Source organism: Marmota monax, unplaced genomic scaffold, assembly GCF_021218885.2.
Source record: "Marmota monax isolate L192 unplaced genomic scaffold, Marmota_monax_Labrador192_F-V1.1 WCK01_AAM20220418_F8-fsc00256, whole genome shotgun sequence".
In the NCBI taxonomy this organism is placed as follows: Eukaryota; Metazoa; Chordata; class Mammalia; order Rodentia; family Sciuridae; genus Marmota; species Marmota monax.
The window spans coordinates 351,836-379,822 of record NW_026692286.1 but is presented as its reverse complement, the minus strand read 5'-3'; the positions used below and the strand labels follow the sequence as shown (position 1 = coordinate 379,822).

Below are 27,987 nucleotides of genomic sequence, written 5' to 3'. Positions count from 1 at the left end.
AGAGCTTTATTCATAATATCACAAAACTGGAGACAATTCAAACGTCCAAATAGTTGAATGGATACATTGTGGCACATCCATACAATAGGGCAACTTAGAGATAAGAAATGGACTTCTAATGCCTCAACAGTATAAATGAGTCTCAAAATATCAGGGACAGTCAGGTCATCCGGAAAAATAAGGGAGGAACCATATGGTTGGAATGGTCTGGAAATCTTTACCTCTGGAGACAGAGTCAGAATTCGGTTCTGGTCCTGACTCGGGAGGTTGAAGAAATTCTCTGGGGGTAACTGCTATTCTTCATCTTGACTGGGAGAACCTTCCCACAAAGGTATGTTTGTTAAACCCACTGAATCTTATATTTACAAGCCACACAACTCATTTTATGTTAACTTTTCCTCAATTTAAAAAATTAGGGGCTGGGTTTGTGGCTCGGTGGTAGAGTGCTTGTCTAGCATGCGAGAGGCACTGGGTTCAATCCTCAGCACCATATAAAAATAAATAAATAGAGGTACTGTGTCTATCTACAATTTTTAAAAAAAGGCAGTTAGTACCTGTTAAAAAAAAATAGGAAACAATGTTTTAATAGAAGTTAAAAAGATGTCTGGACCACTATGCTAAACCTAGATGGTATCTGTAACTCTCCTAAGGACTTCCTTGTAGAATTTTAAAAATTTATTTACTCTGTTTTATGTTCTACATTTATGTGACTTAAAAATCTAAAAACACTGAAACAGATCCAAAGAAACAGAAAACAAGTAAAAATCCTAAGTTTTATCCTTGGTTCTCATCTTCGCTGTTACCACACCCTGTAGACAAGTACTGTTTTCACGTTCATGTAGATTCTTCCTCTGACTCTCTATAAAAAAAAAAAACTGTGCCCTACCTTTTCTCCTGGGGTGGTGGAGTCCAAGAGTTCATGGCGCTCGTTGGCCATTTGGTATCCTTTTGGAAATCGTGTGGCCGAGAGCTGTGCGCGTGCACTGGGCTGTTGGAGAGATGATAGCTTAGGAATGTTAACACTAGAACTGGAGTTCTGCGGGAATAGGTCTTTTCCCAAACTAAGGTCGTCCTGAATTTTCAAAGCAACATTTCTGGAGGGTTCTCATCTGCTGCCAGGCCTCTGTGGGTGGTCAGGTGGGAAATGCTCTTTTTGGCAAGGGCTCTTGCTATTCCTAGCTGCTGAAGCCATCGTTTCTCCTTAAAGGCACTGTAAGAGAACAAGACATCATACGCCAGGAGGTTCAGTCTTCAGATCGATGTGCAGCTGTGGCTAGTTTATCTTACCACATGGGTACGATGTGAAACAGAAATAAGAATCTGTCTAAAACCAGCTCCTTTTGATCTGTGGAAATGATCTTTTCCAGTCAATAATAGAAATTTAGAAATCTCAACTGAAAGCAGAAAGCCCTTCATGTCAGGGGGGATTCTCCGGGTAGAGACAAGCTGCTCGTCCTTCCTAGGCATCCCTGTATCTCGCCGGTCGCTTGACCACTTCTCCAACCCCCACCCAATACACTTTAGGGTATTTTTTTTTTTACAGTGATGTTAGTTTTTTTTTTTTTTTTTGATAATCTAACTGAAATGCAATGGAACTTAATATTTTATGATATTTACTCTCTGGCTAGATACCTAATAAAAACCCTGTAAGTCTGAATATGATCACCTACTTTATAGGAGGCAAATATGACTTACAGCGGAAGACTTTTGCATTCCTAAAATGTGGGGGTTCTTCAAGGTTCTGCCTGTGGTCCTCCTCTCTTTACACCCTCACCCTAGGAAGCCTCATTTACTCCTTGCTGCAATTCCCATATGTATGACTCCTCAGTCTTGGCCTTTCTTAAAAGTTACAAATCTCCAATTAGCAAATAAAAAGTATTCATCCTGTAGAGATTTCCAATTGAACAGTCTTTTATCTCCTTCCTAAGTTTGTCTGCTTCACAGTACCCTTGCTCTACCACACTGATTCTGTCATCCTTGCCATCCCCAAAACCAGAAACCAAACTCACTTCCTCCTTCACCACTGCTACACCATCAGTGACCAAACTTCATAGGCCATGCCCCATCAGCTTCTCTCCCACAGCCCGTCTCCTCTTCTTCAGCATCGGTCTCCACAGCTCCCTGCACAGTCTGTCTCGGCCAGTCCCACCCTGCACAGTCGGCCCACACTTTTCCAGTGGCCTCCTACATCTCTCTACTGGACTCACAAACTCTGTGAATTACCTTATGAAAAAGAGCTTCTGAGACCTTCCCGCTCAACACCTCCCCATGGAGAGGAGACTGAGAAGCAAACTGTCCGCCTGGCACAAGGACGCTGCTCAGTGTGGATGTCCACCTGGAGTCTCCTCTCAGCCAACTTCTCTGCAACCCTCCAGGTGCATTTTGCCAATCCACTTTCTTTCCTGAAAATTAAATTTCTTGCCCTTTGACAAAGCAGCACCTTTGACAGTGTCACTGCCTCTACAGGGATCCTTTCCTCCACCACCAACCCTTTGGTCTGGCAAAATCCTGCAGACTTTTTAATTTTTCTTTTTTCCTGCAGATTTTTTAAGGGCTGTCACTCAGCTCATTGGGAGGGACCTTGCATAGACACCCCAGGGTTTCAAACATTTGAATAAAGTTTGTGTCTGCCTGTCTCAACGTTTTTGTTCTGCTTTCCATTTTGTTTGATGGCTGCATCTCCCTGGGCCCTCTGAAGTGGGTTAACCCATCTAGCCTGTCCACAAAACCCTGAGGCAACTCCCAGGCTCCTTAGCCTTTCTCCATAACCTACCTGACTGAAGCTGATGCACCCTCTCCCTCATTCTGACACATCTCTAGCTCCGCCTTGGTTCACAGCACATCAGATTCTCTCCCTAGCATTTGAATCTTGGCTTTTTTGCATTCGTTGAAAAATTGTTTATTGGGTAATTCCTCCATGCCTCTGTGTGCTGGAGATCCAAAAACGTGAACAAAAGATGTAAGACTTGCCTTTTTACTAAAAACAAAAGAAAACAGCTCTGCTTTTCTTTGGAGCACAGGAGCCCTCAGAGTTGGTGTCTGGGATTACTGTCCATTCTTGGTCCATTCCAACACTCAAACTTTCAGACCAATCCCCTGTCATCCCACTGTCTTTCCCATTTCCATCACCCTCCCTTCTGCCACTCCATCCCAACCCCCTGCCTTGGACTCTTCACTAAACAGAGCTTCCAAGTCCCAGGAACCTCACTGGAATCAGCTGACCAGCAATGAGGAGGGTTTAGGGACATTAGAGCTCAGAGGTGTCCCTTGATGCATGTGAAGCCTACACTGTCCTTTAGACAAAGGAATAAGACTGTGTGATCTTCTGGCCTTGGTCACTATCGTGGGCACCAGCCATAAGCACACACCAACCCAAACTCCCAGGAGCACTTGGTCGGTGCTAACTGCCGTGATACTATCTTTGGTTTAATCCTAAGAAGAATATTTTCATGAACCTGAATGGAGAATTCCCAAAGAGTACATGGTTCAGCACTTTCGCCTGAGGCCAGATAAGTTGTCTGAGGTCCTGACTGACCTTCCCAGACAATCGGGAATGCTAGCCTGACCAACTCTCTGGTCAGTACCATGAAGGACTACATTAGGTTCTTCCCCATCTTCTGGCCATGATGGTAGCTTCATGAGAGTGTGTGTAGACTTCAAAGTGTGCATGTCCAGTCCTCATGTGTGTGTCTTTTGGGCACAAGATCTGGACTGGTCATTTAGACTATCGGGCTTCCCAGCTCGACTAGAGGCTTCAGGTAGATATAGACATGGATGGGGAGGTAGAGCATGGTTAAAGGGAAAAGAAAAGCGTTGGAAAAAGAGAAAGGGAAAGAGCATTTGCTGGAGTGACCGCCAGGCACGTGTGCAGCGAGGCTGGCCACCACTCCCAAGACTCCCTTGTACTGAACCCTTTTCTTTCTTTCTTTCTTTCTTTCTTTCTTTCTTTCTTTCTTTCTTTCTTTCTTTCTTTCTTTTCTTCCTTCCTTCCTTCCTTCCTTCCTTCCTTCCTTCCTCCCTTCCCTCCCTCCTTCCCTCCCTCCCTTCTTTCTTTCTTTCTTTCTTTCTTTTGTGGGAGGGAGGGGTACCAGGGATTGAACCCATGATGCTTAACTATTGAGCCCCATCCCCGGCCTTTTTTATTTTTTATTTTGAGACAGAGTTAAACAAAAGTTTCTTAGGGCCTTGCTAAGTTGCAGAGGCTGCCATCTTCCTGCCTCAACCTCCTGAGCTGCTGGGATTACAGGCATGTGCCACTGTGCCCAGCATGAAGCCCTTTCTTAGTAGGTGTTTTCGGAGAAATCTCCTTCTTGATCTTGCATTGCCTCCCTGTGATAACTCCAATACTCACGAGGTAAATCTATCAAACCTCAGCATACTGGTGTAACCTCTTTGGAAAGCTCTTTGGAAGTGTTTGCTAAAGCTAGACATCAACTTACCCTATGACCCAGCAATTCCATTCCAGAGAAACAAAAACATGTCTTCCAAAGCTCATATACAAGGTAAAATACTATACATTTATTCAAAATAGCCTCTAAATTAGAAGTAAGCCAAATGCCCATCAATAAGAAAATGAATAAATAAATAAGTTAGGATGTGGACTACCACATAGAAATGGAATATTACATTAAAATAAGAAAAAAAAATCATACACACAAAACACTAATGAATTTCACAGGCAATATTGGTATGCAAAAAAGACCTAAAAATCATACCGTATGATGAACTTCATATGAAGTTCAAGAACAGACTAAACTAATTGTCAATCATAGAGATCAAAATAATGGCTCTATCTTGGAGGAATTATTATATTTTCCAAAATTTTTTACACAAGAGGAAACAAAATATACCTTGAAAGAGCTTATGCTCATTGGATGTAATTAGCCTGATTGCTTTCCACTAAACTACAGTGTCTCCATGAAGAAGTATTCATACTAATGTGTGTAAAGGAAGAAAGAGAATATTCGCTTAATTGGATTCAATTAAACAGCATATATGTACATTTATAAACATGGAGAAATCAACTTTTATTCAAATGTCTTTAAATATCTGAGAGGGATTATTGATGGGAAAGCGGCATGAAGGAAATTTTCAGAATGCTGGAAATAACTTACATCTCGTCTGGGGAGGGAGTTACATAGACACGTGCAAATGTAAAACTTCAACAAGCCATTGGGAGTGATGGCAGAAGCCTGTAATCCCAGTGGCTGGGGAGGCTGAGACAAGAGGATTGTGAGTTCAAAGCCAGCCTCAGCAAAGGCAAAGCGCTAAGCAACTCAGTGAGACCCTGTCTCTAATAAAGTACAAAATAGGGCTGGGGATGTGGCTCAATGTTGAGCGCCCCTGAGTTCAATCCCCAGTATGAAATAAAAATTAAAAATAAATAAGAATTCAACAAGCCATACCTGGGAGATCAGTGTTCCTTGTGCACTTTATGGTCTATTTTATTACTCAACATCCTCCTCCCTCAGGAAACACTCTGCACAGTACAATGAGATGGAGATGAGATGTCAATAAAAGTTTGAAACTACTCTCCCCAGATTTATTGAAGAAGACAAAAAAGAGCAGACTCTCTCAGCTGAACCTATACACACATTGCCTCAAAGGCACACACTTCTGGGGCCGAGGAGGTAGCTCTATGGTGGAGTGCTTGCCTTGCATGCACAAGGCCCTGGTTGTGATCCTCAGCACCATAAAAACGAAGAAAAAACATACTTGTGCATGTTTCTGTTTTGTCTACCCCTGCACCAGGCCATATAAACACTTACTGAATGCTTGCAAAATAAACGCATTTTCAACATGCATCTGTTGCAATAAATCCGTTTTTCCTTTCTTATGTTTACATCTTGATTTTAAGACAGGCTATATGATTTTTTTGTATTAATCAATTTCCTTGTAGTTTTCTAGGATTTTAGATGGCAGAGATATCTCACAAACTGAAGCTTTGATTAAGTTTTCTTTTACTGTCAACCTCAACAGGTTGGATCTTGTGCATTTTCAAGCCCAAGTAACTCTCACCACTAGGTGGCAACACCTAGCTGAAGGAAGGCCAGCGGACCCACAAGACCAACTCTGAAAGGCAATGCAGAGGCGCGCTGGCCTTTCTCTTCCATTTCCTTCTCATTGCATTGATTAAGGGGGAAAGCTCCTCATAAACCTATACTTCTCTAATATCTGCATCCAATAATACCTCATAAGTAATGGGTAGGAGCAAAGATCTAATCTAAGACTTCTGTTTTCAGTGAAATCTAATGATCAAAATTTTCCCCTCCTCCCTTCCTCCTCCCCTCCCTCCCTCCCTTCCTTCCTTCCTTCCTTCCTTCCTTCCTTCCTTCCTTCCTTCCTTCCTTCCTTCCTTCCCTGAGGATTAAACCAGGCCTTTGCATGCTAGGTAAGCACTTCACCATGGAACTATATCCCCTGCCCTCAACTAAACTTTTCGTGGTTCAATTTGTTTTTAAATAGTTCCTTTCTTCCACTTTCATTACCATCTAGTCTTTCATGACACCTTTGATGTCTCCATCTCATATTTAAAGTTTACTTATTTTCCTCAACAGTAATTAACAATTTCTTATCAGCTTCAAAAAAGAAATAAGCATCAGCAACTGATCTAAGTGATACTATGATCTTTTTCTTTGGGTTCTAGAGATTAAACCCAGCACTGCTCTTCCACTGAACTACATTCCTGGCCCTTTGTAATTTCTTACTTTGAGACAGGGTTTCCCTAAGTTGCCAAGCCCCCTGCCTCTGCCTCCCAAGTTGCTGGGATGACAGGCACGTGCCCCTGTGCCCTGAGACACTATGCTTTTTGTGTGTCTCTTTGACTCTTGAAGGGTTGAGGAGTAAAGCATTTACAGATTGTGGGGCAGCAAGATGGGCCACCCCTAGACAGCCAAGATGGGGTCTCAGAAGAGAAGGAAAGGAGATGTCAGGTCTAGGGCACACCCATCATTTGCCCCTGACAGCCTCAACCACAAAGCTCCTCCTTAGTTATCCCTACCCCTACTCCCAGCAATGGCCAACCACAAAAGCTCCTTTAAAGCACTTTCTGTTGTGCCTAAAACCCCTCATCCCCACCTTATGTCAATAAAAGTTTGAAACTACTCTCCCCAGATTTATTGAAGAAGACAAAAAAGAGTGTCAATTGGCCCCTTTCCAAATCCTATATCTCACCCATCACCTATAGGGCTACATCAAGCCCATAAAACCCCCTAGACAACAGGTACCCATTGGCAGCCCTGTCTTGGGATCCCTCTCTCTCCGAAGCTCTGCTTTCTTTCTATTGCTCTGATAAAGCCTGTTACTGTGCTCTCACTCTTGTGTCTGTGGATTTCATTCTTCAATTTTGCAAGACAAAGAACCCACTCGTGCACCGAGATGCATTTACACATTGGACTAGGCGGTGACTTCAGTTCACTGTGTCCTAGACACAGGCTAAGATGAGGACCTGGGGCTGGGTATGGCTGCATTGAAGCGACTTATGTTAGTACTGCGTGTGGCACAGGAGGCTTTACCAATGTCCCCTGCACTAGACCTGCCTTATCAAAGGCCTGCCCTTGTGTGTTCACGGAAGAAACGTTACCTGGCCACAGCCAAGCAGTAGATGGCGTTCTCCCTGGGAGTCCTCCCACTGTGCTGCTGGAAAGATGCGAAGCAGGACTTCAGTAAAACGTCCTCACTGCGCTCTGTGGAGTAACAGGGGAGCGAGTACCCCGCTCTTGAAAAGGGGGGGAGGGGCACTTGGGGGAGGTAGGCATTTTTTATGCGCCCTTCTTTCCTCCGAGCTGTGGAGGTAATTTTTATCTGACTTTGCTGTTGATGTCTCTGTAACTCAGAGAATGCATCCGCATCTACCAGTGGAGGCAACACTATGGGCCCATCTCCCGCTTCCCTTTGTGGAACTGCCACAGAGTCCCCAGGCTTCCTGCTTGTAGTGTGTCCTCTGAGAGGCGGTAGCTTGCTGGAGCTGCCTTGTGAGTCCTGGTTCCCAGCCTTATGCCAGCTCTTGGAGGTCATTTTGGGTTGGGTGAAACCATCCACCATCACAATATCTCCAACTTTCGCCCCACGGACCCCGGCTCTGCACAGCTGGCTCCTGCGAAGGCTGTGACTCTGAGCTCTGAGGATCCATTGTTTTATCTTAATATAAATCCTCATTGGGACAGAAATCTTCAGAAATGAGACCGTGGACCACATTTTATTCAGCAGATACAACACGCAGTCTTTATGCCTGTGTTTGGACGCGATGGCCAGGGGGGTTTGTCCTGCTGGGTCTTTGCATTCCAGGCACAGGACACTGCAGTGGACAAAGGTCTTCAGAACCAGCAGTTGGCCTGCTTCTGCAGCTGCATGAATGGGGCACTTGGAGATATCTGCGTGGAGGGCTTCGTGGCACCATGCTCGATAGGGGTGGGCACCCACTGCCTCATGGGGCCGCGCACCCTGCTTCAGGGCCCACTCAGTGAGCTCAGCATAGCCATAGAAGGCAGCGATGTACAGGGCAACCCTTCTCTGATACCTGGAGGAGGGAAGCAAGTGGGGGAAGGGTCAGTAAAGCAGGGTCACCCAGCACTCACAAGACATTCTGCTGAAGTGCTCACTTCTTCCTAACGTTGACCTTGACGCTGTTTTAAGAAAGACTTATAGTAGCACCTGGTTGGATTCACAGGCCTGCTGATACCCCCTCTTCTCCCACCAGCAGGTAAATGATTCTAACTGGTTCCCTTGGAGTGGATGTCAATGTAAAAATCAAATGCTTAGGACAACTGTGAAGCTATATAGTAAAAAGGAAGTTACTGGAAGCAATTCAGCGCATTTTAGACATCTGAGAGCTCAGTGTGTTTGTCTTGCTGTTTGGACAGTAATGTGTTCTGTCTTTTCCATTCTCTGCTACTCTCCTGAGCCACAGCCCTGCCTCCTATCACCCCCACCCTGCCTGGACTCCTGGTTGCTGTCCTCTGTCACCTCCATTGTACTGTGCCACCCTGGTCCTTCCAACATTCCCAAGGCATGAGCTGGGGATTGGTGACGGCAGTTCAGAGGCATGAGTGAAGGAGGCAAACCTCGAGTGCGCCCAACCTCGTCCAGGACACACATGTGCAGGGGGACTGAACCCCTTGCAGAGATGGAGGCAGGTGGCCTGGTGTTACCCCTTCTCTACTTGCACACCAGCCTCTGCCTTTTGCTGCGCATGCAGCTTCCCATGTGTTTTCCTGGATGGGGAACATGCTCTGCCCAGAGCACAGGGGTCAGTTAGGTTATAACTAAATGGAGTTAAGGTGCTGGCATTTATGCACACATCAGCTTCACACTTGAACTTTGAAAGTCATCATGGCAAGGCAGCCTCTCTGAAGTTGACCCATCTTGGATGAGGAGCCTGCTCCTGAATGAGCTGTGAAAGACCCCTGGGACCTCTGGGCGGCTGGGCAATCACCTTGCCCTGGTGACACCAGGTCCCTGGGCCATATCTTTCCTTCAGACATCTACAGTTTGATTGATGCGTCCAAATAAGCCCTTCAAGCTCACTGTGTCAGTGACTGAATTCCTCATCTTCTTTCCCAAGTTTGCTCTTCTTCTGAGGTTCCCCTCCTGGCCCAGCAGCTCTTCGTCTACCCCATCATTGAAGCCAGGGGCGGGCGCTTCAGATTTACTTTGCCTTTCCTCTCCTTTCTTCCCATACCTAGTCTGTTATTCACAGGGGCTGACTCTGCCTCCCACACCTACCCTCAGTCCGTCCTTAGCTCCCCCTGTCCTACCACAGGCCTGGCTCCACAGCCACCTTCTCCTGACCATCTACTTCTGTTCCACAGACAGCAGGCGGGGCTGTGATCTTAAATGCCAAGCCCATCCTGCCCCTTCCCTCCCTTCAGAGCCTTCCCACCCGCGAGAGACCAAGTCCAAACCCTTTCCATTCCTCCACAGGACTGCGTGGACTGGTCTCTCACCCTTCCAGCCACCAACTCCCTCTCAATCTGCAGTCCACCACCAGGAAAGGCATTCAGTTCCATGAACCTGCCCTCTTGCTGCTCGGCTTGGACACCTATTTTGGATCCTTGTCTTCTCTCCTACCTGCCATCCCCCTGGGTGCTGGTCCTTCAGGTCTCAAACAGGACCTCCCTTCTCAGGCAGCCTCGCTGATCCCTAGTGGAGCAAGTGGTCCACCTGCATGCTCTTCGGCCAGGCTGCACTGAGCCTTGTTTACAGCCCACAGCACACGGGCGGTGACAGCCGTGAAGCCTGACCCTCGAGGCTTCTGACCAGGCCTGCAGCACCCTTTGAGTCCTTATGACCACAGAGTCACTTCATCTCTAAAGCCATTCTCTGGGTAGATACTATTATTGTTGCCACTTCCCAGGAGGCTGAGGTATGTGATGTTTAGGTTGCTCCCCGTTATTTATGGAGCTGACCGTAAAGGAACAGGGTTGGCTCCCAGGCACGTGGGCACTGGAGTTGGACTCCCAAGCATTTTTTTCATTTTGCTTCTCCAGCAACTGGTTGTTTATTTTCTGTTTCCCCTACTAGATGTTAAGCTTGCTGAAGACAGTGAGGCCTTGTTTATTGCTATATTCCTAGGCTCTTAGTACATAGCAAGTGCTCAACAAATACCTGTTGATTGGGTGGAGGCGTTAAAGGAGCTTTTCATCTTGATCAGGTACATTCTCAGCTCTTGGACTTTGAATATTAAGTCCAGGGGAGGTGATTGAGCACATGAAGACTAGAGGTGAATTGTCAGGATCCAAGATCCTGCTGTGCCCTTCCTTGACAGCAGCGTGACATTGGGGACATTTCATAACCTCAGTTTCCTTTCTGTTGTACAAGATAACAAATACTTACCTCATATATTGTCCTAAGGACAAAATCATGCAATAGTGCTCACGTCAAAGAGTGTACTTAGTAAATATGCTATGTTAAAGGCATCAAGGCGAAACAAATATTTCTTTGGATTCAGAACATGAAACAAGAGACTCATCACCATCCTAAATTAGAAATGGATGTAAAATACTTCAATATTTCACGAGACCGTGAAAGCTGCTCTTCCCATCTGTCCCCTCACCAAGCCCTTGGAGCTCCTGATAGTGCCTGCGCTTTTATAAGCAGGGCTGAACTCCCACGAGGGGGCGCTGTTCTAAACGCGGAGGAACGCGGACCTCAGGGTTACTGGGGCTTGTGCAGTTGGCCAGCTGCTTGCTGGCTGCAGTGGTACCTGGGAGGGTTCCGAGCCTCCCTCTTTACCGCCCAGGTACAGTTTGTGTGTGGCCAAATGCTGGCTGCTTGTATGAAATGCACTTTAAAAAACTACAAGTGAACTTAGAAAGGGGCGGATCACGTTTTCAGCCAATTGATTGGAAAGTGTTTTTGTAGGATAACTAAAGTGAATGGCAAGATACTTATCGTCTCAGGTTTTAAAGTGACGTTTAGAAGTCCGATATCCAAATCAAACTGAAGTCACCTGTTTCATTAGTATTTCCAATCACTGCAACCCATCACCAAGGGCTGCCAGCTAATGCCTCACGTGGTGTAATATTGTGTGCAGTGGAACCCGCCTGGAGCAGCACCCCAGGTGTAGAGGAAACAGCAGCTCACGGTCTGACGGGAGTTTAGTGAAAAGTTACTTAAATTAATTCCGTATGTGCCTCCTCTCTCGTACTTGAGCACTGGTCCTTCTCTGGATAAATAGCGTTGGACTTTTAGTTTCTGCCCAAGGAGGCAGCCCATGAGAAACTCCTTCCATCCATCCCAGACGTCCAAACGTAATGTTGTGCCTGTGGACACAGAGAGGCGGGTCACAGCTCGCGTTTGTCCTTGCGGTTCGGCATTGCTTAAAACTTCTAATGATAGCTCTCCTCCAACAGAGGCAGGAGCTGGATACACACTGGAAAGTAACCTTGGGATAAAGAGCCAGGGTGGTATTTTTAGCTTAGGCTTTGGGTTTTGGAAGAGCCACTCAGCTTGAGTACACTCCTGTTTTCTCATCTCTGGAGCCAGGGCATATAATGCTGTAGTTTCCTGCAGCCCTCTTAAAGCAGTCTTGTGGACGTTGATCCAGGGCTGAGATATACGTTACAGTGTAAACTGAAGCTGGTGGTTTTGGAAAAGGAAACTAAGCAAACTGGCTTTGTTGGACCCTTAGGTAAGAGCCTCATTAACTATACCGTCTCCTCACCTGTCCAGATAGGTTAAGGGGCTCTTCCTCTGGCTCCCATATATGCTTGGAAACTCTCTATCATTGAACATATGTTGCAGAAACTTTAGAATAGCCAGTTGACAAAGGCCAGTGGAGAACTGTGAGCCCAAGCACCAGGTCTCATCCAGTCTTGGGGGCCTGTTTTAATTGTGCCCTGGGGTTGCAAGAAGTCCCTCATGTGCATGAACAACCAAGATTTGCTCACAGTGGGCTGCTCCCTCTTCTCCCCAGGGACCCAGGACTCTCTCCCTTATACTCTCCATGTCTCTGTGTGTCTTCTCCCCTCTCTGCTGACAGGCTGCACCTGCTCACTCCTGCTTCTGTTCTAACATGACTTTGGCAAGCACGTGGCCTTGATCTGCCACAATCCAGCCCTGCTGTATGGCACCTTTCATCTTTTGCTTCCACTGATAAATGGCTTTCACTTATCAATTGCCAGACACACTTACTTGCCTACTCCAGGCCCCCACCACTGCCCTCTCTAGGTGTGTGCAGCTGGGTTTTTCTCAGCCCATCCATCCGTCCCTAGGTTCAGGGTCTCTACCGTCCCTAGCTCAATCCTCCTTAATATCAGTAGGGCACCTCTGTCAAGACCTGTATTTTATTCTACTTTAATTTCCTGTCTGTTAGAATTATCATTATTATATCATATGATATAATAATATATAATATATACTATTATTATATCAAATCAGTTCCTTGCAATAAAGAGCCCTAATTTTTCAAAGATCAAAGATAACAATCAAAGGGTTTTCTTTTATTGCTCAACTTTTGAATATCCAGAGAATTTCTAAACAAGTTTAGTAAGCACCATTTACTGGCTAATCTTTTCATCCCAGTTGGTTTTTAATGCTCTTTTTTTCACATATTAAATTTCTTCATAAGCTTAAGAATTCTGTTGGAAAATAGAAATTTACTTGAAAAATGTTATGCTCCTCCAGATGACACTACCCATACCTGTCACAGAAATGTGTAAAGGTGATGAGACTTAAGATTGGGGCCCCTTTCTGCATTAGCCTTCTAATTCTCTATTCTTATTTTTTTGAGGGACCCACAGAGGTTATGGAGCTTTCCAAACCTGCATCTGCTTGGTGTCTTCTTGCACACCTGTCCACACTGCCCAGGGCCACCCTGGAAAGCAGATGGGAACAGCAGGGCCTATGCTAGGCAGTTGTCTCCAAGGCTCCCTGTTGGTCCCTGTCTCCCAAGTTCCTGGGTTCCTTACTTGTGCTCCAAGGGTCGATATCTGCCTGATTTGGGCTTTTTCTCCCAGAATATGCAAATCATTTCTTTGATTTGGACTTCCCGGGACAGGGGAAACAAAGTAAAACATTGATCAGACCTTAAAGGGCATCAATAAAGGTGTTCCGGTTTGGCAGACCAGATTATTGGGAAGAACCCAGTTGGATGGAGTATGAACACTGTTTATTGGCAGTATGGTCTTGATCAGGTCATGTACCTCTCTGAGCCTCAGTTTTCTTATCAATAAAGGGTTTTAAGGGGCACATAAGGTCTCCCTGGACCTAGGACTTGCCGAGGTACCCTGAACCAGCTCAGATCTCAGCTCCAGGAAGAGTTTCTCATGTGCAACATGCTCAGGCTGTCCATGAACCCATACCATGAGCCATTTACAGTAAAAAAGAACTGACTGGCATCATTCCTAAAGAAATGGCTTCCATTCATTTATTCATCCTCCACTTACTCGTTTGTTTAGGTAGGTATACCTTGTTCCAGAAAGGATTCACGCCAGTTTTGAGCATGTATATTATGTGTGTGTATGTGTGTTTGTGTGTGTGTGTGTGTGTGTGTATAGCGAGTAACAAGCAGGTAAGCAAGAGGTAAACAAAAGCCTGGAAGAGACCTAGGAGTTGGGAGCAAGGCCAAAGGGAATACTTGTACCATACTGTTAATGCAAAAAAAGGTGTGTGTGTGTGTGTGTGTGTGTGTGTGTGTTGGACCTGTGTTGTGCCACTAAATTTCAAATCACAAATATTTGGATATGCTTAGCTTGATAAATTTTTTTAATATTCATTTTTTTAGTTGTAGTTTGACACAATACCTTTATTTTATTTATTTATTTTTATGTGGTACTGAGGATTAAACCCAGGGCCTCCCATGTGCTAGGCAAGCACTCTACCACTGAGCTACAACCCCAGCCCCTTAGCTTGATAAATTCTTGGTAAGTTAGTTATTAAATGTTCTATCACCAAAAAAGCCCTTTATCCCCTTATTTATTATCTTCTTCAATCCAAAATCCTTTTGTCACCACCTACTTTATTAAAATGCGCTGAGCCCACCAATGACCTTTGAACTGAACCAGAAGCCTTTTCTTAGAGTTGCCTGGCCTTCACCAGCCTCCTGACAGCCTGGCCTTCACCAGCCTCCTGCCAGTAGCCTCTAGCCCACCCCCTGTTCCAGTACAGAGTCCTGGTTCTCCAGACTCAGACAGCTTTTCACGGCTCATTTCCCATTCCTCTGAGGTCTGCTTCCTTGCTAGGTCCCTCTCTGTACTTGATCTCTCCTAGGGCTTGACTCCCACCTTGTGGGCAGGACACCTACCCCAACATCTGCTACCACTCAGGCCTGGCTCCCTGGTTGTCACGGAGGAGAATGGGAAGACTCAGGCGTACTTGCAGCCTCTGCGAATTTCCTCCTACCAAAACTTGGGACCCAGCTCAGCTCCCTTCCCTAGTTTGCCCACCCCCGTCCTTAGCGTCAGAGCCTTGGTCCTTCCCTTTTCTTAAATATGGGTCCGGCATGACTCTGTTTCTTCTTGTTACTCTGGTTGTCTCGCCCATTGCTGGTGGAATCACTTAATACCGGGACCATTAAAACTGCCGGTCAGTGCACCACCCTGCTGCAGTTTCTCCTCATTCCCTCTGTAGTCCACGCCACTCATTACCAGAGGACGCTTCAGCCCCCACGGGGTGGCTGAGGACTGAGTGTCCCGCCATTCCACCGCGAGGCTGGGAGTGCAGCCCGAGCTTCGCGTATTCCTGCGCGAGCCAGGGTGTCCAGCGACTGCTTGGCCATTTACATCTTTGATTTTCAACAACGACTTGACTGCTTCTTCAAAACCTGGATTTTTCCACTGCTTTTGGAAAAAGGGTCAAGGGTCAACTCCTGAGAGCCGAGGGGATGACTCATTGACTGGACTGGGGAGAATCTGGAACAGAAGCTAAGGGTCCTTCGCCCTCTGGTTAAAGCCAGGTGTGCTGGCTGTTCGAGGAGCATGGGTTATGCTTTAAGCAGAGGTGCAGGGCGTGCCCCTTGCCCCTGGCCTGTCCTCCAGGGCCCCCTGTAGCCGCGATGGCTAAAGCAGCCCATCAGAGGGTGCTGACCCTGAGCCTGGTCTCTGAAACCCTCCTCCTCAAGCTCTTTCCTCAGAGGCTCGTTTTAAGGGTTGGTGTGTTGTCCTCCGAACACTTCCAGAAAAGTTACTTTAAAAAAAAAAAACTTGTGAAGTCCTTTCTGAATTCTCTAAAATGCCACAGCATAATATGAGCCATATAGGACCAAAGAACAATCTTCCAGACTTTATGCTACTTTTGTTTTGTCTTTTGATGTTTCATTAAATAACCAGATTACAGTTGCTTGAGGACAAGTGTCACAGTGCGTCCTGCCTCATGTATCCCTCAGCATATCAGAGGGAGGGTTCAGTCTCCAGCCAGCGTGCACAGCCGGCATGTGCTCTATAGAGGAGCACTCTGGGGACAGACCCTACAACTTCATTTGCTCTGACCAAAAATGGGGACAATAATTGACAGCAAAGTTCTGAGAGCCTCACTTTGAAACTGCATGAAGGAATAATGCTAAGACAATACAACGGTCAGGAGAAGCACCAATAAGTACAAATTTAGCAGTTTTTAAAAGCCAAACCCCTTAACTTGAACTCCCCTAGAAAGCTCTGTGTATAGTAGGGAGAAACAGTCTTACAGCTTCGCCCTTCCTGCAGCTGTGCCCCTTTCAGCAAGGACTCACTCACCTCAAGTGATGACCTAAGTTCACATCATTTTCTAGTAGGATTAAAGCAAATCTGAAGGCTTGTCAGATCTGAGGTTTTCTCATTGACGTCTGGTGTACCATGCGTGACCTGGATTACAGTATTGAAAGAGCAGTTGGAAGCTGTCTATAAGGGGGAAATGCTGGTCTGCTAAAGAAAGGCAGCTTTCCACCCTGAATCCTGGCATTCCCATGTTACAAAGCTGGTTTTTATATAACTGGTAACATTGTAGAATGAGACTGCACACAGAGATATTCAGAACAGTGTACAGTATATGCTGCTACTTGCATTAAAAAGGGGGAAAGAATATGTACTTGATTTACTTTTGTATATGCTTGAAATATACTTTCAAAGAGAAACAGATAAAGTGATTTGAGTTTTGCTCTTCTAACCCGAGAATATCAACAAATCCTGCTTCAAGAACAAGAGTTGGGGCTGGGGCTGTAGCTCAGTGGCAGAGCATTTGCCTGGCACATGTGAGGTACTGGGTTCGATCTTCAGCACCACATAAAAATAAACAAACAAAATAAAGACATTGTGTCCATATATAACTAAAAAATTTTTTAAAAAAGAAAAAAGAACAAGAGTTGGCAGGACTTTGAGACCTTCCTTATTTCTTAGTCTACAGACAAGGGCACAAAGTGTTGATAACTTATATCCATGCTATTCTGGCAGAGGATTCTGATTAGAAGCAACTCCTCCATTTGCTGTGACTCAATTTAGAAATGCTTTTGATTCTCAGTCTTCATGGCCATAATGGTTGCCTGCAGGGGCTGGGAGACGCAGAGATGCCACAACCTTCTATACTGCTGACATTTTAAAACTATGTAACTATCAACTATTTTAAAATCAATAAGCAAATGAAATCAATATACTGCATTTTAAAATCCAGATTTCCATTTTCTTTTGAAAAAGTCCAAAATCTGGCTGGGATCAAAGCACCCCTTGCTGAGTGGCAGCATACCCACCGCCGAGGCCATACCAAGATGGGTCTGGTAGTCCCGGAGGGTGTTGCGATCATACATCTCCAGGCCAGCGGGGGTCCGCAGACAGTAGACGCTCACAGGGAGGCCACATCTCAGAGTCACCTCGGTCCTTAGGTCAGACACTGTTTTACCAAGAAGGGAAACGCTCTCCATTATTGGCATCGTCTCTTGGGTCACAGCGTTGAACACGTACAGCGTGGGCTTGTCTTCTTCCTGAAGGGAGAGGAAAGGAGGGAATGTACTGTTTGGAGGTTGGCACAGGGGACCAACCCGTCAGAGGGTTCTGAGGGCCTCAGGCTCCCTCCATGTGGGTGTGCTGGGGGTGGGGGACAGGATCAGCTTTGCACTCTGACCTCTGGTCTTGGTCTTGCCCTCTGTGTCCACATTAGCGAGTCCCCCTGCTTTGAGCAAGGTGGAGGAGACGCCGCGGGCTCTGAGATCTTTCGTCCTTTATCTACAGCCCCAGATCCACGAAAGGAAGGCTGACAACCTACGTTCTTGCTGTGGTTACCCAGGTGTTAGTTTGGAAACACCCTCCACAGTGCTGCACTTTAATTTAGAAAGACCGTGGATTCTAAGCCTCAGGTCAATCTTAAAAAGTCCTTTCTGAGAGGCTAACTCTGAGGAGCAGGCAGGGAAGTTTTTCTTACTGCTACATGCTCTCCATCATCTGTCTATGCAGCTTGACTCGTTAAAAATACAATAACCATGTATATTTAATTTTATGTTTAAAAAGGGAAATACTGAATACAGGGTTGTTTTTTTTTTAAGTGTCCTTTGTTCCTTTTCTTTTACAATCCAAATAGGAAACCAAGTGGCACTGAGACATCTGAAGCAGAGTTGATATGGGAAGCTGGTGGAGTCTCAGTCCTCTGTTGGCCACAGTCAGTCAGGACAAACTAAAACTAGGAACACAGCAATTGGGGGAGGGGGAGGATCTCCACATTTCCACTCTGTAACAGAAAGTGAAACTGACCTCACTTCCTCTTTGCGGACTGGGGAGGACAGTGACTCTTCCGTGGCCTGCGGTGGGCTGGGTGTGCCACTGAGGGCTGGGTCAGGGCTCTCCTGAAGCTGGGCGCCCGGCTCCTCCTGGGCACTCCAGCCAGCCCTGGCATCTTGCCCTTCTGCTTCTTCACCCTCTTCCTTCCATCAAAACCCCCCTTCAGTCCCTAATGAAATTAATATATAAGAAAGAGGCCCTTCTGGACACCACTTTCTTATATACTAATTTAATTCCCTCCCTCCGGGTACAAGTGCCATCATATGAATCTACACGCGGAGCTCTGAGAAAGTCCTGAGGAGTGGCTTGCTGTCAGGTCTGCAGTGTCTGGATCTAGGGCACATCTCAGTGACTCCAGCCCAGGGGCAGGCTCCACCCTCTTCTCCTCACCTGAGGCCACCCCGCAAGCTGAGCTGTGTGGACACTCTGCAGGATGGTTTCACAGAAAACTGCTCAGTACCCATAGAGAGAACCACATTCGCCCTCCCCTTTCACCAGGCCCATGCTTTCCTTCGGCTGTGCAAGGCTGGATCTGCCGAAGCCAGTCCATGAATGTGTGTGTTGGGCAGAAATCCCTGCAAAGCTGAACAGAAAGGTGCTAAGTGCAAAAGAGGGGAGACGATATGTCATCTCCACCCTTTTCTTCTCTTCTTGTGGTCCTGGGGATTGAGCCCAAGGCCTGGCACAGGCTGGGTAGGTGCTCTACCATTGAGGCACAACCCAAGCCCTTCCTTTATTTTTTTAGAGATTCCTCTGATTTATCTTTATTCCTCTGGCTGGGTACTAATTTATATTTAGAATGAAAAGCAAATGAATAGAATAACGTGCAAACAAAATACAGGAGGCCTGAGTTACTCTCCCCAGTTAACTTGCTACTACATGAGGCCACATAAACGAGGCAAAGAGAAGCTTCACAGCACATGAATGATACCACGTTCACATGGTAGATAAGCCCTTCTATTCCTCCCATGTTCCCCTCCCTGCCCCACTGTGAATCAGCCTCCTAATATCAGAGAAAACATTCAGCATTTGTTTTTTGGGGGATGGGCAAACTTCACTTAGCATTATCTTCTCCAAAGCCATCCTCTAGATAGGGCAGAGGGGTGGGAGGGAAAGGGAGGGGGCATGGGGTTAGAAATGATGGTGGAATGTTATGGTCATCATTATCCAAAGTACATGTATGAAGACACAAATTGGTGTGAATATACTTTGCATACAACCAGAGATACGAAAAAGTGTGCTGTATATGTGTAATATGAATTGTAATGCATTCCGCTGTCATATAAAAATCAAAATAAATAAATAAATAGAAGCACTCACAGGCCGGGTGCAGTGGTGCATGCATGCCTGTAATCCCAGAGGCTTGGGAGGCTGAGGCAGGAGGATTGCAATTTCAAGGACAGCCTTAGCAACTTGGCCAGGCTGTAGGAAATTTAGTAAGACCCTGTCTCTAAATAAAATACAAAATAATAATAATAACAATAATGGAGGGGCTGGGGATGTGACTCAGTGGTTAGGTGTCCTTGAGTTCAATTTCTGGTAACCCTTCCCATCTCCCACCCCCCCAAAAAAAAGAAGCACTCACAATTCCAGGACTATGAATATTTGTTTTGAGTTCCACTCTCCTCTGGTACCATCACCTGGAATTTTTGTAAACTTCCTGGTCTTGGTAACTATTTACTAAGGTTTTACAATTCCTAATTTGAACCTGTGAAAAACAGAGATCTTTTCCAACTCATTTGTAAATTACAAATTCTGTCTTTTGCTTGCCATTTTTTTTTGTACTGGGGATTAAACCTGAACCCAGGGGCACTCTGCTGAGCTATATGCCCATCCCTATTGTTTTTTATTTTGAGACAGGGTCTTTCTGAGTTGTTTGGGACCTTGCTGAATTACCGAGGCTGGCTTCAATCTTGCTATCCTCCTGCCTCAGCCTGTTGAGTCACTGTGGATTACAGGTGTGTACCATCATGCCCAGCCCTCTGCCTTTCATTCACATCCAGATATCTTCCTTCTCTCATGGGATATGCATTGTGAATATTTGGTGAAAGCCTTTTGACTATAAATGCCATGTTTTCCAGAGTGAAATAGAACAAAGCATTTTTTTTTTTTTACAAATAAAACTATTTCAATTCTACTGACAAAAAAAAAAAAAGATAAGCCTTTCTAACCTGTCTCTAGCCTGTAGGTACCAGCATTGACAGAGGTGAAAACCAAAAGTGCAAGGAATCAAATGCTGTCGGGTCCCAAGACCCCAATTAACACCTACAGAGAGTCAGTTTTTAGGGGGAGGAGCATATAGGGACCTTTGACTACACAAGTAAATAATAAATGTCAAATGACATCCCAGACCTATTTCATTCATAATGCATCTATTTAAATGACATTTGCATTATTTAAACTCTACCTGTAATCTTCTATTTTAAAAACTTTGCTTTTTTATTTGTAGTTTTTTTTAAATCAGTGCATTATGGCTATACCTGAAGGTGAGATTCACTGTGGTATATTCATATACGTACATGGGAAGTTTCAATCAGATTCGTGCCCCCATCTCCCACCATTGCCTTCTTCTACTCTCCAATGATCTCCTATTTTCTTTCTTTCTTTTTTGGTACTGAGGATTGAACCCACTTAATCACTTTACTAACCACTGAACCACAAACCCAGCCCTTTTTTATTTTTTTGAGATAGGATCTTGCTAAGTTGCTTAGGACCTCACTAAGTTGCTAAGACTGGCCTCAAATGCGCAATTCTCCTGCCTCATCCTCCCAAATGCTGGAACTACATGTGTGCATCACCATGCCTGGCTTTTTTCTATTTTCCTGGGATCCCCTGCCCCACCATGCACACACTTTTTCTTTTTTCTTTCTTCCTTATTTTGTTCTACCTTCTGCATATGAATTTCTAGTTCTGTCTTATTTCACTTAGCATGATGTTCTCCAGTTCCATCCATTTTCCAGCGAACACCATAATTTCATTCTTCTTTACAACTCTGCTTTTGTGGGAAAACTCAGTTTGAATTTGAATGAGGCCCACTAGTTGGATACTTCTGCATATTGGTTGTATGGACAGGGAGCCAGGGATGCTGATTATAGCATCTTACCCCATAGGAGGTGGCATCTCTCTACCTCGCTGAGTACACTGAGTCAGGGTGCTGGTCAGAACTTAGTGCATAAACAATGCCATATCACGAGGTGCATACACAAAATCAGGTCTTTCCCTCCACACACCAACCAAGACACCAAGGAGAGGCATACATGATGTCTTTCCAATAAAAACAAATACCTGAAATAGGATGGACATTCTTCCCCACTTCAAAGAACAAAGCAAACTCACTGCAAATACAGACATGTACATAAACAATAAAATAGGAAGGGTTTTAAAAACACTGGCTGAAAGAAAACAGAAGTTGAGTCTAGTTTTGAACACTGCTGTAATTTTGTGTCAAGTTCTCCTTTTTTATGTTTGCTATTTTGGAGTGGCAGCACCAAGACAGCGGAAACTTGCCCCAACTGTTCTGGAGTAAACCAAAACGTGAAATGGTGTTTGTTTTGCTGAACTGAATGAATTCTGGTCAGATGTCTTCATAAATTCCTCTTGTGTGGTAGTCATCCTGGACAGGACGGGACTCTGATTTGAAACTAAAATATCTTTCTTTTCCAAATTCTTTCAATACTTTTTGTGATGGTTTCTCTTAGAAAAAATAACCATTTAGCTGGGGGTGTAGCTCGATGGCAAAAGAGCTTGCCTAGCATGCTCAAGGCCCTGGGTCCATCCCCAGCACGCCCCCCATCCCAAAAGAAAAAGCTGTTTATTATAAATGTATTCTCATTGATAAACTGTACATTTTGAAGAATCACATTTATACATGTTCTTGTGTATAAAATTGAATTCAAAATATAAAACTCCATGCTTCTCCTGGACTTTGGTGTTTATATATTCACAGTGCCTTTTGAAAGCTAAAATGTGTATCATTTTCAATCAGTTTTCCATCTATCAAGATAGCACACACGTTTCCAACTTGCCTGGCAGTCAGGTCTGTACTCAGTCTCACAAAAACAGCTTCTCACAACATTCCAGGGATATCAGAAGGGATTAGGACACTTTGTTGGGGGAAGTCTGGTTATAGAAGGAAGCCAAGAAAACCAGAAGGAGTCTGAAGGAGACTTAGGGTGTCTTAGGAAGGCTGGGCTCATCTCAGCTCTTTGAGACGCAGATGGCCGCCCCTTTGCTGTCAGCTTGGGTGTGCGAGGAGGCAGGCCGAGTCCGACCTGCTTACCCACTCCTTGGACCTAAGAGCCCAGAAGGCAGGGAAGCAGCTGACTCGGGGAGTGGCAGCCCTGAAGCCTTGCTGGCCTGGCCACAGGGCTGACAGCAACTCCAGCACCATCTTCAAAGGTTCTTGGCAGCTGCAGTCTGGCCTTCCTGGACTAGTTCTGGGATATGACTTAGATATTGTTTCTGGTTGAGTAACCTCTGATCCTGGTAATCTTCCCTGCAAGATTGTGAATCATGCAAAAGCTCTTTAATATGTTTATTTTCGGCTTAAATCATCTGGGGTTTGTTTCTGTTGCTTGTAACTAAGAGCACGATGCAGACAGGGATAAAGGCCAGATACTAGGAAGTGCTTTGCCTCAAGAGTAGAGAGGGAGGGGAAGCCACAGAAAGGTGGGGATCCAATCCCTGAAAAGCACCTCAACACCTCGCTGTGAAGCTCCAGGCTGCAACCAGATCTTCCTAATTAGCTTTCATGCTCTGCCTCTCAAATCCTCATGAACTCACTCATTCAGTACACATGACGCAGCACCACCAGGTGCCAGGGACTGTTCTGGGCCCTGGATGACAGGAGGGAAGAAAGCCGCAGCAGTGATTTCCAGGGCAATATGGGTCAGAATGAAAGGGGCCAGTGCAGAAGCACCTCTGTGTGCCAGGAAAACCTAGGCTCTTGCAATGCCCAATGCCATGTTTTTTTGTCTTAATATTTCTTTAGTTGCAGGTGGACACAATATCTGTATTTATTTATTTTACTAGGCTGAGGATTGAACCCAGTGCCTCACACACACAAGGCAAGTGCTCTGCCACTGAGCCACGACCCCAGCCCTCAATGCCAAGTTCTATAGGAGCAGCAGTAGCCACGGTTGTCAGGACCCACCCTGTGTAAACAGAACGTGGAGACACAGGCACAGAACGGGTTCTGTGGCTTCCGTAGGAGTCTATGCAACATTCTCTTCACACCAGTCTTGACTGAGTCCCCATTCACTCCTACTCCAAATGTACTTACTTTGACCAAAGTGTGACATGCAGGCAAACTGGAAAATAACTATATTTCAAATGTAGTGAAGGTCAGATCGCCTGTAGATTTACCTAATATCTTTCCCTTTTGTCACCTAAGCAAACTTAGCAATCCACACAAGAATATAAGCATAATAAAATAATAATAATAAAAAAACTAAATGTCTTGGGTTTACTTCAAGTGTACAATACCAACCATACCTTTAAAAATAGAAAAACTGCATACCCAACAAGTCTTTGAACTTCAGTTTGGGGTTTGCATCATCATATTTCTAAGTTTGCCAAAATAAATCAGGAGACCCTAGCTTTCCGATTCTCAGAAGGTAGAACTCATGTGCACAAAGAAACATAGCTGGAAAATAATACGTGACAATGCTCATAGAACATCAAAACATATATAAACATGGGTTTTGTATCAGTGGTCCACTTATGCATTGACTACATACATCCCTTGTAGCTCTAAAACTGACATGTGTTTTCGTTCCAAACTTCTCCTTCCTGACATCCTCTTCCCATCTTTTCTTCTTGACCTTTGCCGGGTTTCTCAGGGGTCACTCCAGTTAAACTGGGCTAACTGGGCTGCACGAAATAACCACACAAGAGACACAAATACCTTTTTATTTGGGGTCACTGTGACGGCTCCTCTGACCTTAAGGGTCCACAGAAAGAGAGAGAGAGCAAGAGCACGTGCTGACCCCTTTTATTGAGGAGAAGTTATTTAAATGAGGCAAGGGGTCAGGTTTCAGGGGGCTGAGTCTATCTTCATGATGTCCACTGTCAGCAGATTGACTGACACCTGGGTAGGCCACACCCAAGGGCACAGTAAGAGAAGGGGACACACACAAGGCACTTCCATGGAAGATTCTATCCTAAACAGGGCAAGGGGTTATATTACAAAGGAACAGGTGAACATAGCTTCACCCATGGGGCTGTAGCAAGACACACCCATGCATGAGACACCAACTCTTGCACCCAAGAAGAGTGGGGAAAGCTCTGCCACATTTCTGCGACTGAGCGTCTCAGCACCCAGCCAGGGAGCGTGACTCAGTCACATGTAAGATTGTTCTCCCACAGACCTTCTTCTCCCTGTCCATCTCCTCCCTCCCTCCTTCCTCCTGCCCATCTCTTTTCTCTGGTCTCCTTCCTAATCTCTCCTCCCTAATCTAGGGAAAAGGGATTCCTCTGAGTCACCTCTGTAATCCCGCACCCCCAGCTCCCATGATGGGCAGAATCACAGGCTCTGGGACAGGAGTCCCTTGTTTCTCCTTTGCTAGTAAAGCAATAAAACTTCTGTTTCCATTTCCTCAAAACCTTGTCTTTGTTACTGGGTTGGAAACGGGGACAAGGACCCAGCTTTCAGCACATTTTGTACATACAAGCAGAATCAGTATGTGTTTTGTGACTTGTCTTCACTATTTAATGTTGGAGAACATTCCTTTTAAATACCTTTTAGTTACTCACTGAAACACATATCGAGTTAACTCTCTACTACCATGAAAACCTTTTAAATATAAATATGAGAAAAGAATTGCCCTATTTGGTGGGGAATGAATACTTTACTAACTCCTTGAGGTTCCTGTCTTCATGTAGGGTAAAGAAAGAGTATAGAATAATGCTTCTACCCTAGAGCAGCCCTCTTGAATTCTTTGGATGACTTGTTCCTTTAAAAATTGTTGTAAGTTAAGGACCCCCTGAAATATCTAGGCACATAATTTTGTGTATTTATAATTATAGGTTCTGTAAAGTCCTTCAGGGCTCATGAGTGCTTAGTCATGCACATTTAGTGTTATTAATTAAGGACATTAAGTGGAAAAGCTACTTCCATTGCAGCATACCTAACCCGATGACTACTTTGGCTAGATTTGGTTGAGGAAACTGCCCCACCACTCTTGTTACTGCAAATTTCTTCCTCTTCACTCCTCTGCCCCTAATAATCGTGGCCCATGAAGGGACCCGATCCAGTATTATAGATCTGCCCTGAACCTTGTTCTGATGTTGGATTGTGATGAGCTTGTGTTTACAGGCAGCAAAAGAGGTGGGGGGTGGGGAGCAGACAAGGGCAACTGCCTGGTCTCCAGGTCACTCCCCCTGCACACAAAGCCTGCCTAGGACCAGCTATGCCAACGGCAGAGAGAAGGCAGGGAAAGAAAACCTCTAAGTTAGTTACCAACTTACTGTGGCAGGATTATACACAATTTAGTACAAATTGAGACAGGCATCTTGCACAAATGTTATTTGGTTCATGGTACCTTAATGAAGCATTTGAGAGTCGAACAGAAAGATATTCCAACATCAGCAAGACTCCAGCTGTTCCTTAGAGCAGCTCCTGCATACATCAGCTCCAGGTACCGCCTGCCTTGTTCGTCTTCTGAGAGAGGAATGTGGAAATAATCCTTCAAGATAACAGCATATTATGAGGAGAGTAGATCTCTAAGTTACTAGACCGGAAAGGTAATCTCTACCCCCCCACCCCTTTCTCTCTAGCTCTCACTCTTTCTCTCTCACTCTTTATCAAAAACATTTCTCCACTGAGCAATATAATTGGGGACAACGGGAAGAAGTATTAGGGTTCTTAACTTAGAGTCTCTAGACCACCTCAAGAAGTTTACAAACAGAATTTGGGTGGGATAAAACTATGTCTTCATTTCATGAACTCTAAATGAAATTAAAAATTTCCTTAAATTATGCTTGACAGCAACAAACTAAAGTAGCACTCGTCAGCTGTATCTGTGACTTTATCACGAATAAAAGTCACTAATACAGAGCTGGGGACATAGTGATAGAGTGTCTGCCTAGCATGCACAAGGTCCTAGGTTCCATACGCAGCACAAACACAAAAAGCTACACATACTTTCATTTTCATGTCACATTACTGGTGTGGCAGATATTTCAAAATGTCATTCATACTGGTCACTGCTTTGCAAGGGTAATAGTTGTTAAATGCACTGCTGGAACCTGTTAGTGGATAATAAAGCAAACCCTCTACACCATACCTCTACATCACAAATTTGATTTTATCATTTGAAAATTTTACTTCAATATAAAGGGCTTCCTTTTTTATCCGTATGTATTTTATCTTATGTATTTACAGATATTCTGAGAAAGACTTCGTAAGTGTCACCTAACTTCCAAAGGAATCCGTGACGCATAAGGTTAAGATCCCCCAGGTTAGAAAATCCCGGTTGTCGAAATCAACCATCTATCACATAACTCAGCTCAACAAATGCTTCCCTGCCATTGGGAATGACCGTCTCCAAGTTAAATATTTGATGGTCAGTTACTAAATATTTTACTTAATTTTTTATTTTAGTGTAAACATTTATAAAAAAAATTGTAAGGAAGATACTGCATCCAAATAGTTTCTTATTCTAGCGCTATGATCCTCGGTGAGATAGCCTCTCTGAGCTTGGCTTACTCTGAACACAAATGAAGTCACAGCTTGCAGTTGGCTGAAGTCCTCTGCTTCCAGAACCCTTTGATTCTTTTTATTTGCTTGCTTACCAAACAAAACATCTATCAGATGACTGGCATTTTCCACTTTCATGGCCTAAAGGTAGTGTCATATTGTTGTCCTTTCATGAAGAAATGCTATCAGATATGTAGGCCATGAACAACCTACTTTTTTCCTGAAAAGTTACTGACTCAGTTTGCTTCCTCATCCAACATATTCAAAATTGCGGTATTCTTAAAACTCTATCTTACAGATAGTGAGGTTTTCAAATAGTTTTTAGCTCCTTGTTTACTGAAAATATGCCGGATAGTATCTCTATCTATGTACATTTTAAACTACACTGCACAATCATAGTTAATGTACATTTTAGTGGCTTGGGACAAAGTACATACCTTTATCATCAGCTTGATAGCTTCCACCGTTTCATCTGCTGAAACATCAAATGGTTCAAAAGATCCTTCAAAAGCTATGAAAATCCTCATCATGCAATTACCTTAAAAAAAAAATCCCACCTGATTTCAAAGATCCTGCTAAATAGTTGGGAAAATTCCAACTCACAATTAAGGACCAAATTGATGGTTGTCCCTGTCAAAGGTGAGAGAATGTGGAGATCCAAGAGTGTCACAGTGCATCCCAGGCAGAGGCCACCTCTGTGTTGCAGGAAGTGCTTCTTTGCCACAGGAGCAAACTGACACCTGGTTCTCATATTACAGAATTCAGCACCCTTGACAATGGCTGAGGCAAGTGTGAACAAGCTTCCCATGTGTAAAACAAAAACACACAGAGAATGACACCTTGGAGATGTGGTCACCACCCCGACTCTTGACTTCTTACTTACTCAAGTATAGCAAAATGAAGAGCCCTTAAAAACAACCCTGTGGCTGAGATGCACCAGAGAGAGAAGCACCCCGCAGTTGGCGACCCTGGAAGTTCTCTGTAAATAACTCAAGTTGAAGCATCTGGTTTCCATAGCGACTCTGTGTGCTTGTTCTCTGGCGTCTTTGTAATCCTGCCACGGGGTCTGGCAATATCTACTTGCACCAGGAGACGGATGTGTAGGCAAACTCG

The 27,987-nt window shown here is 44.8% G+C and overlaps 1 protein-coding gene across 4 annotated transcripts; it reads right to left on the bottom strand.

Annotated features, from left to right (window-relative positions):
* Window positions 1-5: 5 nt before the first annotated feature.
* On the bottom strand, window positions 6-27,649 carry Ankub1 (ankyrin repeat and ubiquitin domain containing 1). Of its 4 annotated transcripts, none has more exons than XM_046440463.2 (7): window positions 27,478-27,649; window positions 27,312-27,349; window positions 25,718-25,861; window positions 17,170-17,386; window positions 11,648-11,762; window positions 7,583-8,518; window positions 6-1,210 (listed from the first exon to the last, which is right to left on the bottom strand). In XM_046440463.2, exons 1-7 carry the CDS (start codon window positions 27,623-27,625, stop codon window positions 1,081-1,083), a joined length of 1,728 nt encoding a protein of 575 aa, XP_046296419.1. In that variant the 5' UTR covers window positions 27,626-27,649; the 3' UTR covers window positions 6-1,080. The 4 variants fall into 4 exon arrangements, with proteins under 4 accessions (XP_046296419.1, XP_058434308.1, XP_058434309.1 ...); XM_058578325.1 differs by having other exon boundaries at window positions 27,312-27,346; XM_058578326.1 differs by having other exon boundaries at window positions 27,312-27,346; window positions 27,432-27,582.
* Window positions 27,650-27,987: the final 338 nt, after the last annotated feature.